At 43.2% G+C, this 15,806-nt stretch overlaps 1 protein-coding gene across 8 annotated transcripts in view; it reads left to right on the top strand.

Annotated features, from left to right (window-relative positions):
• The window catches only part of BIN1 (bridging integrator 1), an 87,000-nt gene that overhangs the window by 36,714 nt on the left and 34,480 nt on the right, over window positions 1–15,806 (top strand). For 6 of the 8 annotated variants that reach the window (XM_048953707.1, XM_048953709.1, XM_048953706.1 and 3 more), the window contains exons 3-6: window positions 5,620–5,674; window positions 6,446–6,540; window positions 8,395–8,490; window positions 12,148–12,255. In XM_048953707.1, the coding sequence (XP_048809664.1) occupies window positions 5,620–5,674; window positions 6,446–6,540; window positions 8,395–8,490; window positions 12,148–12,255 (354 nt within the window). Of the gene's footprint in view, window positions 1–5,619; window positions 5,675–6,445; window positions 6,541–8,394; window positions 8,491–12,147; window positions 12,256–14,376; window positions 14,470–15,806 lie in introns of all 8 variants that reach the window. The other 2 variants (XM_048953708.1, XM_048953703.1) reach the window with 1 other exon arrangement.

Here is a 15,806-nt window from a genome sequence, read left to right as displayed (position 1 = left end):
AAATGGAGAAAAAGAAATGTCCTTCCATGGATAAGATCTATATGCAACTTTCTCTCCATCTTTGCACAATCACTGAGTCAAGCTTGAATCCTCAGTCTTTTATGTTTCTGCTTCTGACTTGCATTCTAGCACACAAATATTTCAGTAGTGTAGCAATCCCTCCTCCCATGGACAGGAGTAGGATTACTTCTTGACCTGGGTGTGTGTTGTATCTGTAATGTTCAGGCACCCAGATGAGGGAAGGTTACATCAATTGCCCCAGGGAGTTTACAAGGCTGATTGTAACTTGGTGGGCTTGATACTAGGAAAAGTGCTGCTCTTGGCTCACAGCAGGAAGTGTGTGCCACCCCAAACTGCAGGTGGTGGTGGAGAAGGTCTTTAGACCCTTTGTGCCCTGGCATAGTTGGGGCTTTTTTCTGGAGCTGTTAGTGGCAGCTGCATTGTATCTGTTTAGACTCAGCAGATGTGGATCTGTGTCCCAAAATTGTCTGAGATGGGATTATCCACAGCTGAATATAATGAAAATCTTTCAGTCTGACTTGGACTTGTATTTAACCAGGGCTCACTACAGATTCCTGGAGACTTATGATCATTTTCTTGGCAGAGATGGTTGCTGTTACTTCAGAATTACATGTAACATCTCTGCAGCATGTCTACCCTTGGAATTCTCTAGTACACAGAGGAATACTGTTTGGCTACTTTCTGGGGACATAACATTACCAGATGTGACTGTTCCCTATCATTATTGAGACTGTCAGCAATTAGGGAATCTACTTTTTAAGGAAAAATGAAAAACTTAGATTCAAATCTGTTTGGTATGGATTTTCAGTTTCCAAAGCCATCAGTCCAGTGGTGCATTGAGAAGCGTAACGAAGAACTACTGCCTCTACACTCCTTACAGCTCAGTTTGTTTTCCCGTTTTGCAAGGACAGTCCAAACAATTTATTGGAGGATCCGGAGGCTGCTGGGCATTTTCTGCATGTTGTTTGTTGGTTTTGTTTTGACATGTGGTTTTCCTGTCGGTAAAATAAATGCAAGCAATACCTATTTCACAGTGCAGATCATAATAGTGAGTTATCTGGATTGTCATCTGAGATTGAAGAGGTGTTACGCTGATAAGAAAGGGGAAAAATCCTTTAACTGTATGTGTGTATATACAACCTTACTTTTGTTTTGAATGTATATACTACATGCATGTGGTGTGGTATGGCTGTGCGTGAGATCTCAGTGTCCTTTCCATACAGAATGTGCTCTAGTTGGAAGCATTAAGTCTGGAGGAAAGATGATCTTTCACTGCAGACCTGTAACAGAATAGCTGTTCTGTGGAACTCGCTGGGTTGCAACCAGAAAGGTTTTGAAACAGGAAGGGACTTTGAAAAATAGCCTTATGGCAGTAGCCTTGTTTGCTCAGTTGGTTAGAGGCTCCTCTGATTCTAAAGACTGTGCCGGGTCATGCTGGCACGCATTCTCTGGTGGTGACTGTCAGTGAATGGTGAGCAAGTCTAAAAATAGTTTACTCATTTTATAAGGCATCTTATAGTCCTTCCTGATTGTGGATGAGTGGAGAGAAGGGAAGGCACTGCATTTTCCAGATCATTCTCCATTCAAGTTGGTAACAGATATCACTCTGAGCTCTGAGTAACGAGAGCTTTTTAGCTCAGGCACATTGGATTGCTATGTGACAAATGAGCTGAACATAGCCGTGCTTCTGGGCTTCAGGGCCTACCATTGGCCCTCACAATGGATTATCTTTGGCAATAAACCTCCCAGCTTGTTCATTGTAAGGCCTTCTCTGTCCCAACATCACTTGTTCCCAGGCAGCAGCACACATAGAATGGTTCTTGGGGACCTGGCAGCAAGACATCTGAGGCAAAAGTGCAATGATTGAGACGTGCCAAGAATTGGCTTGTCTTTGCCTGCATCTGAAATACTCTCAGGAGTGAGCGAGCAGGAGGCTGGTGGCAGCCCTTACACCTGGCACTGTCTCATGTTTCTGTCTGGCAGAGCTGCTGAGTTTTGATACCATTCAGGAGTTGCCAGTCCTGTGGAAATTCAGCATTTCACACCAATTGCCTGAGAGAGAAGCTGCTGCTGGTGTGCTGTGCATCCATCTCTGCCTGGCTCAGCCTCAGCAGGGCAGGCTGTGCAGCTCTGAGTGTCCCTGTGGGGTTGCAGGTTTAATTTTTGCTCTTGTGCTGTAAGTTTGGCTGTGTCACACCTAAAAGCTTCTTTATGGGCAGAGAGGGTGCCATACACATAAGTAAACCCAAGAAGTACTGTTTGTAAAATTGAAATTGTTATTTAGCCCATGTCTAACTGTTACTGAAAAGGAAAGAATAAGAATGCAGTTACAACTGTTACATACACACCACTTCCTGGCATTGTGCTTTCCTTCTCACTGCTCCTCTGTGTCCTGAGGTCAGTGTTTGTTCTGGCAGTAGTGGGGTCTTAGGGTGAGTTGCCAACATCCAGCACTGCCAGCAGTATGATGCTCATCTCGATGATGTCATCATTCTCTTTCTAGGATCCAGCTGGGGTCCTTTTTGTATTTTTTCCAATGTGTTTTTAAGCTACATTCCATGTCTCTATTTCTCAAGTCCTCTGCTATCCTATGAGACTTGTATTCCTCTCATGAATCTCATTATGAGACTCATAACCCATTCTACATAAAATAATTGCTTGTTATTCCCATGTTTGTAAAACAAAAACTAAACAAAACCCGATGATGCTGTACCAACAAAAGTAACTAGAAGGAACACAAAGTAGCACTAGCTACCAACTCAATTAGGGAAGTTGCTGTTACTGCTAAGCCATGCAAAACAGAGCTACTGGCTGGTCGAGAAAAGTTTGGACAGATCAGGATTGATGCCTCTCTTCTGAGGCCTTGCAAATGGAGTGCAAGGCTTGTTGCAGAGAATGGCAGTACTGTATTCCATGGTTACAAGATGTCTGGTACAGTGCTCACAATTGCTAATTCCTGTGCAGTTGTCAAGTTTAGACTCAGAGCTGGAAAACCTGGGATGCTCTCTTCTTCAGCCCTGTGATAAGGGCTGTGGCTATCTATCTATCTATCTAAAGACACATTGGAAAAACATACAAAAATGTCCCCAACTCAATCCTAGGGAGAGAATTATGACATTTTTTCTTTTGAAGCTGGGAGGGGAAATGCTTTAGGAAAGCTGACTACTACTAAGAAACAGCTCTACTGAAAATTGCATCCTTAAATAGTGCTGAGTGAAAGTATGGTGAATGAAAGCACACACACACACACACACACACACACACACTCCTTCAATAAAACAAAAAATTGTGAAGAACTCCTAGAAATGCTGTTGTGGTTTTTCTCACAGTTATAAGTAATAGTTGATTCATTAGGTCTATGAAGAGAGAACTCTCCAGTCTTCCCAGCATAGCATTTCTTTTTTAAAATAAGCATCTTCCTGCATATACTGCCCTTGTATTTTACCTGGTTGTGTTATAGGCTTACAGGATTGAATTACACTGGTTGCTAGCATGGCAGTATCTGCTCACACATGGCTACACCTATGTGTTGCAGCACATCAGGCTTTTCACAGTGCACATTTCTTTTGTGTTTGATTAGAATAACTCACTGTGCTCACTTCCACATCAAAAGCCAGTGCTGTTATTCTGGTGCTAAGATTTTATGTCATCAGTGAAAGGATGAGAAATTAATATGTTGGTCAGCTAGAATTGGCACTGACCTTCCATTTTGGTCCTAGTTTTTCTTTCCTTTTGTGGATTTTTTTATTGTGAAATATGTATACTATTTATTTCTAATATCTTTACATTCTACATTTTAAAATGACTGTGCAATGGTGTTTCTTTCCTGAGCATCTTCAAGTTCAACTATACCTCTGTAACTTCCCTCTGCAAGCACTTAAACCTTGTGTTCTTCAATACCTTCACTGATGACCTTCCCTGCCTTAGAGCTTTTTAAAACCTCAAAACTGTGTTCAAATTTAGTGACTCTTAAAAATGATACAGCTGCATTATAAAAATATATAGAACTGAGAGAATTTACATACTTATTTCTTTTGTACCATTTCCCCTTCTGGACTGACATTTGCTAATTCTAGTCCATGAATTCTAGTGCTGCTTTCTTGCCGTGGGCATAATTGATGGAGCTACTGGTGGTCCTCTCTGTGTGGTCTTTGATTACTGTGGCATCTGACACTTTCTGATTGCACCACTACAAGGTTTCATCTGCCCAGCTTTGCACATTTACCTTAAGCTAGCAAAGAGCTCTGTTTACTTGCTCTATATTGTAAGACACCCTTAGGACTTTAGCAGCTGTTATGGCCGCTCTTCCTTTATTCTTGTATGCTCTTTGGGTCACTTCCCTATGCTTTTCTTGCCAACTAAGATCCAACTGTCTTTTATGAAGGTAGACAGCTTTTTGCTGTCCCTCATTTTCTTTGCTGATGGCGAAGTAGAAAAATAATAAACGTGAATTCATCCAGAACTTTTGGGGCAAGGAAATCAAATCAGAAACATTGTTTGGAAGCAGATGGATTTCTTCACAATGCTATACTAGCAATGCCATTTCAACAGCTGGACAGATTTAGCTTCTGCTTAGAAAGCACAGCTGCACCAAAAGCACAAAGGATCTGGGCAGGAACTCAGTTGAGTGAAGAGGTGGCTCTTTTGTAGGGAGAGCTGATAGGAAACATCTGCTTGTGAAGTTATTAGCTCTGAGGCAGCTGTCAGAGAAGTTCTGTGAGCTCTTCATCTCTGGAGTTGTCTTCAGCTGTCAATATTCATTGTACCGGAGGCCCCCTCAAGGTACAAACTGGGAAGGAAAATGAGGAATGGTCGTGGGGACATGGATCTGACTGTGCTCAAAATGGAAGAGTGATTGTATTGAGGAAGGTGTACGTGTATGCATGTCTGCCTAACTTTGCTGTAAAAAGTTCTTTCTAATCTGAGTTCTTCTGCAGCACTTATCTGTGTTGTCTGAAAGCTCAAGGAAGCAAAACTCAGACTAGTGTCTGGTTTTAATCTTTTGTTTCCCAGTATGCAAGGTCTGCTGTTGGCAGGCCACTAAGACAGTAAAGCTGAAGAAGAAAATTATTTCTTCATTTGCAAGCCCTGCAGTTTAAGTAGGATATTTGGTCAGGTCAGAGACCCCTTGTGCTCTCTTTGCACAGGGGTTTTTAATTAGAGTGTTACAGGAAAGTGGTGAACTAAACTTCTCCCAAAGCAGTACCAGACAAATGTGTCTCCTATAACCTGCAGACTCCTTTCAGTTAGATTTGTTGCACAGAACTACTAACCTTTTTCTTACAAACTAACTATTGTCTTTTGGACTATTGTATTGAAACATTAAAGCTTCAAAAGCAGTTCACAGCTTCACTGACACAAAGTTCATCAATAGTCTGGTGGCATTGTTGGCTGAACATGCATGCCAGTTACCAGTTGTGGACCTACCAAGAAGATCAGAGGATTGTGTGGTTGTCTTGTTAATGTTTGTTCAGGCTGGTTCAGGGCTGATGTTTGGCTCATCTGCAGGGTGAATTTTCTTTCCTTAGAAATGCTTGATTCCTCCCTCCTACTCTTTAAATGGGAAAATAACTGATGGTCTTCTCCTGCTATTCACAGTCTGAAGGCACGAGGCTGCAGAAGGATCTCCGAACTTACTTGTCTTCTGTAAAAGGTAAGATCAGCATATGCAGAGGTGTTTCCTATCCTCAGGCATGGGTTTTAGAATAGAAAGAGCAGTCATTTGGAAGAGACCTTCAAAGGCCAATCAGTCCTGACCTTTCCAGAGCTAACCAAAAGCTAAAGCATATTAAGAACAGCATTGCCTATTGAACACTGGCAGGCAGGAGTCATCAACCTTCTCCCTCTAAAGAAGCCTGTTTGAGTGTTTGACTGCCCTCATGGTAAAGACATTTTTCCTAATGCTTGGTCTGAACATAGTGTTTCCCAAAACCAATGGCTTGCAAATGGTAGTCAGGTCTACCCAGCTCCGAAATGGTGCTCTGGAGGCAGTGCTGTGTGGGTGCTCACAGTGTGTGTAGTTACTGAAATGCATGATAGTGTTTTCATGGTCCTGAGTGAGGACTTGAACTGTACAGACAAATGCAGAAGAGGTCGTCCTTGTCTGGTTGGGGGTCGCTTCAAGAGTTTCTCAGACAGGATGGGGTTGTGTTTTAATGCTGAGCTGGTGGTGCTCTCTTAACAGATAGATTCTCATATCTTCTGCCTGGGGAAAATGAACACAGAATAGTAAATGTGACTGCATTCTTAGTTCCTTTTTTTCCTGTGATTACTTCCATTTTTGTGTTATTAAGGGGCAGACATTCAGCAAGTCCCATTTTAGCATTTGTTGAAGCTTATTCAGTGCTGCTTGCATTGAATTTCATGAAGGGATAAGGGATTAACTGTTTCCTTGTTTCTGAGGCAGTTGTCTCTTCTTTCCTAGCTATGCATGAAGCCTCCAAGAAGCTGACGGAGTGTTTGCAGGAAGTTTATGAGCCGGACTGGCCTGGGAGAGATGACACAAATAAAATAGCAGAGGTAAGACTCAACGGAGGATGTAGACTCACTAGGCTTGGAGATAAGGAAAGGAGATAAGCTTTGGAAACTGCATTAGTGAACTGAATTCCTTTAGATGTGCATCTTTGCAGTAGGAATCAAAGAGACGAGGTGTTGGGAAGAAGGGATGGCTGAGGGGGTGTGGCCTGTATTTGTTTCCCAGACTCCTGAACACTATGAAGAGCCCTGTACTTATGCATACAAACAACTTTGTTCTCTCAGCAATGGCTAAAAAAGGGCAGAATAAGCCAAAAGAGAACCTGTAATTAAGTAACTGGGTATGTTTTTCATTCTCTCTGCAAGAGGAATGGGAATATAAATCGATTCCCAAAGCATGATCAGAGCAGCTGTTGTGTAGCTGCGATCAACCTCCCACTCATAGCACTACCACCAGCTTCTGTATTTTACTTGCCACTTTGACTGGGCCATGTGTCACCGCAGCCTGCTCTTCTCCTCATCGTTTGGTGAGGTGATGCCTGTCCAAATTTGCCCAGGTGTTTTCTGTGGAGTGTGGGGCACAACGCATCATTTGACAGCTTGGATCTTCCTTGGCATTTACGTGCAGTGGTCCAGCTGGAGACAGACATGCTCTGCTGTCTTGTTCAGCTGTTCAACTGAACAGCAGCTGTGGCAGTTCAGCTCTGCCATGAGGCTGCAGCTGTTTGTGGCAGCAAGGAAGGCACAGGGAGGAAAGCAAGACAAAGACTGTTCCCTTCCCTGTATTTTCCCTGCAGAATTCTCTCTTGAAATAGTATTTCCATCTTACCCAGGAAATACTGTCTTTAAAGCAGATAGAATTAAGCAAAACCAGGATGTTTCCAGGTCAATTCTTTCATTAATACAGAAACTATATTATGAGGTGTTATTGCAGTAAATGGAGATGTAATTCAGCTGGTTTGGCTTCACATTCTCTATTGGCCTCGTTTCTTCTTGAGCTACCATGGTGCCTCCTAGAGGACTGTCCTTTCTGAAAACTTGAGCCAGAGGGGCTAAAGGGAGCAAGAATCCTGAGACCTAACTGCAACTCCTCTGAGAGTAGGCAGTAATATTTTCAGCCTCCATCTTCCCATTTAATGTCTGTCTTGGCTTCTCTCCTTTGGGAAAAGAGAACTGGAAGAAAAGTACTATTCCTGACCAGAAAAATAACACCCAAAAATTTCTCCATAACATGGGCATTTTTTCTGAGTAGTTTTGCCAAAACCATTTGGCCAAATGGAAAAACAGGAAGTAGAAGTAATTTCCACTTAATCCTGGTTGTTGATGGGAAATTAGCTTGACTAAGAAAAATAAAGGATAATGTATGTGTGGCTTAGAGAGCTAGCTTTGAAAAGAACCTCCAGGAGGCTGTGGAGGCAGGTGGTGAGGGCTGAAGAGTGCTGTGATAGCATTCTGCTGTTTATTATATTCCAGAGCTGCAATACAGTGAAGGAGAAAACAGTGCAGTGGTGTCAGGTGTCCCAATTTTGTTGCTGCTGGAGGAAAGTGACTTGGGAGGAGGATATGAACGGAGCCCTGACCTTCATCTTCCCTTCTGCTATATGGAGTTGGGCTAGTTTTGGGCTAGCACTGCTGGGGAAAAGGCAAACCCTAAAAGGAAGGTTTCTGAAGGATGCTGTATCCTCCAAGTGGCTCCCTGAATTAGCAGCATCAAGCTGCCTTTTCTGTTTCTACATTTCTGCCATGACCTCACTTTTCATCTTACTTTTCTGCTTCTTTGTTTTTCCAAAGAAATGACTGTTTCTTAAGAGCTCTGGGGTCTGAAATTACTGACTGTAGCACTTGCAGAATGCAAAGCTCTGTGCTCTGAATAGTTAACTCATTGCTTTTGTTTTTCAGAACAATGATCTCCTCTGGACAGATTTCCATCAGAAACTGGTGGATCAGGCTCTTCTGACCATGGATACATACCTTGGCCAATTCCCAGATATCAAAGTAAGATTCTCTTTAAGTCTTTGATCTAGAGTCATTGCAGATGAAATCTCATAGGCATTAGTTCTTTGCATCCCCATGTTTTTTAAAAAGGTATGTGTGCTGTTGCAAAAGTTCCTATTAGAGCAGCCAAAGTCTTTGCAGCTCTGGGTTGTATGAAAGTACTATTTTCTCCATTAGGCTTGAATGAAGAATCCAGGGGAAAGATGCTGAAAAAAAAAACCCTTAAATGTATAATGAGAACCTGTAAAAAAAATCCTGATTATATCACAGTGTAGGAGAGTGGTGTCAGGAGCGGCTCACCAAGCTCTCAGTTTTTTCAGTCCTTTGTTATTTTTTAATTTCCCTGTAAGTACAAAACATTGAGGAAACAGTTAGTGGCAAATATACTTTATAGATAGAGGCCAGCGTGAAGGACAGATTTCTTTGTGTTCCCTGAAGTCCTGCTGTGCTTATAATCAGCTCTTTGCAGGGAAGGAGGAATGCTGATATAGGTCTTTTGGTGGGAGATCAACCTGGGTTTGAATGGTGTCCTGTAAATTCCCCTTCCCCTGTAGTCATCTCTCCATTTGTTTTGGGAAGGTTATGCAGGAAATGTCTTCACCATATGGAAGCACTAGTAATGATATCACCACATGGAAGTATCAGCTTGGCTTCTTTCCAATGAAAACAACCCTTTTCCCACCACATGGTTCTTAAAGAGTTTGTCAGTATTTGTTGCTTCAGGAGGATCGTGCTGTATCGAAGGGAGGCAGGACATAGGCTTGTAAAATGAGCCCTAAGCAGCAATGCCATTGCCTCCTGGAGCTCCTTGTTTTTGTTTCATTTTTCCAACCTTTTCTGTTCCTGGAAATGTGAGGTGGGGAAGGGCTACTGCTTTCCAGCTGTTAAAGGCTGTAGTGCTGATCATACCCTGTAGTGTGATTCCCATATGTATCTTAGCAGTGCAGAGACTTGTGTGCTGCTGCTTCTTTAGTGGGCTCTCTGTAGGTTCAGACTTCTGCCCTGCTTCTGACTAAATTGCATTTTATCAGCCCTAGTGACTGTGCACTGGTTAGTAACAGCAGTGTCATGTTTCTTCCATGCTTAGCATCTTTGGGATTTCATAATCCTGAGGTTGTGCAGTGTGATTTTAAAAGGAGTGTGAAACTTGAACCACCCAAATTCCACCAAAACTCAAGGGATGAGCCAATGAACACTCACTGATCCTTTCTGACTTTGGAATGGGTCAAGAGATAACTGTTACTGATATCACAATCTTCAGGTGATGCTCTAGAATATCAGAAGTTAAAGTTCTGGTGGCATGAAGGAAAGAAGAAGTAGTCATGTATAATTAATGAAATACTTCAGTTGCTGTGGTAATAGTTTTGTTTTGTTTGACACAAAAACCTTTTTTTTTTTTTTTTTCTTTTGCTTTTCCTGGAATTCTGGTGTTAGCGTGATGAAGAAAGATGATGGAGAGAAAATGATTTTAATTTAGTTAAGTGAAGGCCTGTTTTTTGTTAATGGCCCAGTAACAAATGTGTGTTGCTAGATCATGCATGTGTTACTTGTTTGTTAAATTCTAACGTGTTCTGAATCTTCTTCTGCTGTTCTGATGGGGCTGGAAAAATTCCCTTGAATTTTTTAGGTTTCCTACAGGATCTACAGCAGAAATGTGAAAACATACTATTCCTTTAGTAAGGAAGACATTTTTAATGTTTGCTGGGGGGAAATAAAACAGTCTCTGCCTTTTGCAACTTGAAGAATGGGAGCAAAAAGAATTCAGGATCCTTTCTGTGCAGGTCAATATCTCTAGCTTTCTGAAGGACTTTTGTATAGTCTGTTATGTAGTGCTTCTGAGTGAGTTTTTGATTGTGATTGTGGAACACGTAATGACAGTGCAGGTCTCTGCAGTGAGCCCAGAGAATATGAACCATAACCTGTTTTCTGACTAGCTGTGGGGTTGGAAAATGTCTGTCTTACACTAAAACTGGTGCACTGTTTCTACCAGGTTTGAAAACAAATATCTGCAAGAAAAAAATATTTTTAAAATTGAGGTTCAAATTAAGATGGATATATTGTAAGAAATAAAAACATCAGTTGAAGTTCAGCTTCTGTCATTGGTGGTGAGTAGCTACAGCTGTCCTATAGTCATACAGAAAACCTTGCAGGCATCCAGAACTGGGCTAAGTCCTGTTACTGCCATCACAGACAGTTGCACAATCAGTGAGTGCTCCAGAAGGACTTGCTGGATACTGATTCCTTGCAGCACTTCCATGTGTGCCATTCTGACCAAAGGAAGGCATTCATTCCCATAGATCTCCCACTTGGTCGTGTGTTTAATCTGGACCGTGTGGAAGATGCATTAACTTGCATCTTGGAGACATCGGTGCTGGAAGCCCCCTCCTACAGCCCATCTCGGTGCCCAGCTGGCAATATTTCTCAAGAGGAGTGCAGGCTGCCGCCATGGGAAGGTGTCTTTTGCTGGCTGTGGCTGAGGACTGGATCAGCTTCTTCGTGATTCCATTCTTGGAGCAAGCTGAGTGCTTTGACATTGTCTGGGTTTGCGTGTGGCTGAGATCCTGCAGATTTCTGTGACTCACGCAGTGCTGCAGCAGTGTTCACTGAAAGCTTAGAGGAGCATGTGTGGGAGACGTGCAAACTGGTCCCAGCTGGTCTGGCAAAGAGATCAACCCTGAGTGTGGTTTTGCAGTTTATCTGCAGGAGTCTGGGGAGAAGAGACCACATCTCCCTGCCAAGGGCTGTGGGGAAGATTTTACTTTGCAAGTAAATCCTTGATGCTGATTCTTCATCTTGCAATTTCAATTTCCCCGAGTTGTATGATTAATTTGAAACCTTCCTGGCTCCTTTGTGTCCTCTTCATTCAAGCTCTTCAGTTAGTCTTCAGCTTGCTGATCACTGACAGGGCATTTGGCTCTCTGTGCTACAGCTGGGCTGGGAAGCCGTGTGCTCTGACTTATATCATCTGGGTTGTTTGTAGGGGAGCACAGGGGGAAAGGGCAGTGGATGGTTTATAGCAGAGCAGCCTAATGGGCCTGAGTCTCTTGGCACTTCTCTTGCTCAATAGCTAGTTACAGAGGACCACTGGTCATGACCGTGGTCACATCAGCTGATCCATACTTCTGTCTGGATCTCCTGTCGCAGGGTCTGAAATGCTGTCATAGGCATATCCTGAGAATGTGGAAGAATGCTTTTGCTGTGCTGGCAGCAGAGATGCCTTCTTGTGTTGAACCATCTTTTGAGCTTCTGCATGAGCTGGGGCTATGGACTGGTTAGTTAGAGAGTGGCAGCAGCCCTCTTCGCCCTGAAAATGAAGAGACAGGTACCTGCAGGTTGCAGGCATCTGGTAGCACTTAAGCAGCAACTGAACTACAGCTCTGAAAACATTAATGTCATTCAGAGGTGGGGCTGTTGTTGTATAGATCTGTTTGTCTTCCCTGGCTGGATGTTCCTGAGCAGCTCCCTCCAGGGTGGTTGTTGCCATACATGGCTCCTGGGCAGCTTTTGTAGGATATCCAGTGGAAGTCCTCGTGCAGGCAGAGCATGAAGCTGGATGAACAGGTACAAGCAGGGAAAGCTGAGGGGATGAGAGGGGGATCCTAAGATTGTGGTTTTGGCTGCTGGGTTGTCATAACTCTTTTTCTCCTTCTTTTGTAGTCTCGCATAGCAAAGCGAGGAAGGAAGCTTGTGGATTATGACAGTGCCAGACACCACTTTGAAGCCCTGCAAACTGCAAAGAAGAAGGATGAAACCAAAATTGCGAAGGTAAAGCAAACAGAAGGATGTGCAACTGTCCTTTCATTTGGGAAGTCTGGTTTTTGCTTAATGAGCAGGTGTAAAGCAAGCATGTACCACTTCACTGGGTATTCTTTGTTCAGAGGGGTGTTATGGTGAGGTTTGGCTAGGTGTTTCCTTCTCACCTGTTCAATTCTCCTAGAAGGCAGGATGCGTTCTGGTGTCTCAGATCACACCCACCATCATCAGTTGGGCACTTGTCAGCATCACCGCAAGGCCCTGACGTGTTTTCTCAGGTGTTGCAGAACCAGTATCCTCTATTGGAATAGCATGTGCCCCTCTGGGGGAAACAAAGCCTTGCAATACCACAGTAAAACTTGCCAGCTTGTTTGCTTTTTAGGGCTCTGTCTCCCCATATTAAAGCAAGAGTGACTATAAGAGTTTGAGTGTTTCTTGAGGTTGGTGGCATTTCTGAAGTCCTTTGATACTCTAACCTGTATTTTTAACCAGGCTGAGAAGTGTTGGCACCCTTTGCTTTGCAGTTCAGGTAGGAAAGATTAGGGCTATGTGAGAGGCAATGGTATATCTATAACATGGAAAGAATAAAGATGCTTCTCTCCCCAGGCTAAAGATTTGTGTTTAATGTCTGACAGTATTTTATTTTTATGCTGCCAGTCATCAGTCACCTGCTCTCCTAGCACATGCACTGTGATTAATCCTGACAAACAAAGAGGAGAATGATTGATGGCTCAGGTGTCATTGCATCATTTGTGTGGCAAAGTGATTCATGGTTATGTATGCAAGGCATGAGGCCCAGCCAGTCATGTTGTCTGTTGAAAGCCATACTGCAGTGTGTGCAGGGGTAAGAGAGGTATTTCCATGGGGCGTGGTATTGTTTTTGGTATGTGCCTCTGGGATCTTTGATGCAGTGGCAGTGTGGTAGGAATTCATTTACTCTGATTGGTAGCTGGTGGTCTGCACTGATCTTTGTCATTGCTGCTCTCTCTCATGCTGCCACGACTGCTTGCAAAAAATATGTTTTTATTGAGGGATGGTTTGTTGCTCTTTAGTTAACATATGGAAAAAGTAGTACAGGTTGAAGAGTGAAGTGTTGCAGTTTAGGAGATGGTGCTCTGTTCCTGATTCAGCCCATGCAAGTGCCTCTTAATACTTTACTAGACTTCTTGTGAGCAAAAATGAGTGTCTGATCACATCTTTCTCCCTCCTGTGCTGTAGGCCTTAAGTCCAGGCAGTGTATCATCTGTGATGCATCACTGTAGCCTGATCCTGTAAAGACAGGAACTCTGAAAGTACCCCAAAGCTATGTGCTTGTGCTCTTCCCAAAGAGGCAGCCCAACTTCTTGATCCCACAGCTGCTGCCGCCTGCTCAACTCTGCTGAGCCTGCCAGGGCAAATTGTGCACTGTGACTGTAGGGAGTTCACCTCTTCATCCCTGTGACTGCAGTTTTGCGACCTGTGAAGTAGGGATGTTTCAGTGTAAGGTACTTTGAAATGTGATGATGGGCCCAGAGGGAAGATAAATTTTGTTTATGACACAGCATACGAATGCAAACTTAGTTGTGTGATGTTTCATGGTATTATAGTAACACGAGCAGCCTTGGGAATGCCTTTTGGAGATATGCAGTCTCTTCTTGTTCTTTAATATACGATATTCTTTTCCCAGCCAGGACTCCTGCCACTTATTGCTAAACTCACAACATGCCATTAAAATAAACTGCTGTGGACTTTCAACTGTTGCAAGTAAATAAATGACACGATTAATTAATCCTGACCTCTCTTCAAGGAGCTCCCACTTCACAGCCATGGCTTGGAGTAGAGTTGTCTGTGTGCTAGGCCACTAACAACAGTTATCTGTTGCTCTTTGCAGCTGCCCGGCTAGTCTACAGTATCCCAGCCCACACTGGAGCATTAATTACTGCTAAACTTGGCATGCTTCAAAGGATTCATAACTGATCAATCCCAGGATGTTTGTTTTATTCCTATCGCCTTGGTGATACTGGTTTGACCCAGCCTCTCAATACAGTCTCTGTGATTTTAATTTTTTTTAATCCCCAAAACAAAATATATGTTTGTCTCTCTCTTGTATTCTGTTTTTTTCTCTTTTCACTCAAACATGCTCCCATCCCCAAGCCTGTTTCGCTGCTTGAGAAAGCTGCGCCTCAGTGGTGTCAAGGGAAGCTACAAGCTCACCTCGTTGCGCAAACTAATCTGCTCCGAAATCAGGTGACTGCTGATTTACCTGGCTCTAACCCTGCATGTGCTGTCTTGGGCTCTAGATTGTACTATGCTACTAATGTCTAGGCAACGTTCACTCTGGTCCATGTGTTAAGCCTGTCCTTAATGCTCCTGCGCGGCAGTGGGCACACAGAAGTTGCTAACCAGTGACTGGTCTGAATCTGTGCCTGCCCTGTTGATTTCTGACCAAGTGCATTAACACTAGGCTATTGTTTTCCCCCCATAAAATGAGATGAGGATGGAGAAAGGCTATGGAATAACGCCAAGATGGAGGGGGGTGTAGTGTAGTTCCTCCAGTTATTCATTTCTTCTAAATGAAGCAATCGATTTTTTACTGTTGCTGTTTAAGAAAGAAAAAAGAGGGAAACACTGAAAAATTGGCTTCTTAACTTCTGCTGTTGAGTAAAGCCGGAAATAAAGCATTGCTTCAAAAACAATTTCTGTGGCAGCTGAGTTAGGTTGCAGTACTCTCCTATGGTAAAATCCAAAATCATCACTGGCTTAGCTTTGCTGGTCTGAAAAAGCCATTTCCAAAAACTCAGAGGTTCAGTCTGCATAGAAGAGGTGGATTCAGCCCAGGGAATTTGTACCCCTCACAGTATACCTGGGAAACTCCAGGTGGATGTCATGGTTGCATTACATGGCAGAAATTGGGAAATAGGTTATAGCATCTTGAGGGAAATGAGTAGGGAAGTAAGAGTAGTCCAGATTTCAGATTGAAAATTTCCTAGTAGTTCTGGAGAGGCACAGCCTCCTGATGAAATTTCCCTTGGTATCTATCTTGGAGCTCAGAACAAGAACGAAAGCAGTGAGAAGAAAATGTTATCAATAGGCAAAGGAATAGAAGTCGTTACTCAGACAGAGAGCACGAGTTACCTGCTGACAAGGCCCTGGTCTTGTTCAAATGCTTGTACTTTTTCCATGTCATGGTAAATGAATTGCAGTTTGGAAATACAGGAAATAAGAAAACTGACCTTATAGAGCACCTGGGATTTTCCGTCACTTTGTGATGGAAAATCTAGGAAAATACTAGGTTACCACATAAATAATGCCTAGGGAAGGAACAGCTGTGAGCAGTCCTGCTTAAGATGCATAGCAAAGTGAGGAAATAAGTATTCATTCTCCCTGGAAGGGAGAAGGACGTTTGGCAGGCTTCCCAAGGCTTTCCCTGTGCCTTGGGTATGCTGGGAAGGATCTGTTTGGTTCTGGCTCTTGACTGATCTGTTTAGCTGGTGGTACTTCTGGAGGACTAGAAAGGTGGTAGAGGATATTTTAGAAGACACAGATAAATTGGTTCTTCCTCTTCTCAAGCTGGCTGGTGTGAC

The sequence above is a fragment of the Lagopus muta genome, chromosome 8 (genome assembly GCF_023343835.1).
Source record: "Lagopus muta isolate bLagMut1 chromosome 8, bLagMut1 primary, whole genome shotgun sequence".
In the NCBI taxonomy this organism is placed as follows: domain Eukaryota; kingdom Metazoa; phylum Chordata; class Aves; order Galliformes; family Phasianidae; genus Lagopus; species Lagopus muta.
This window is presented reverse-complemented; position numbering and strand designations above follow the sequence as displayed.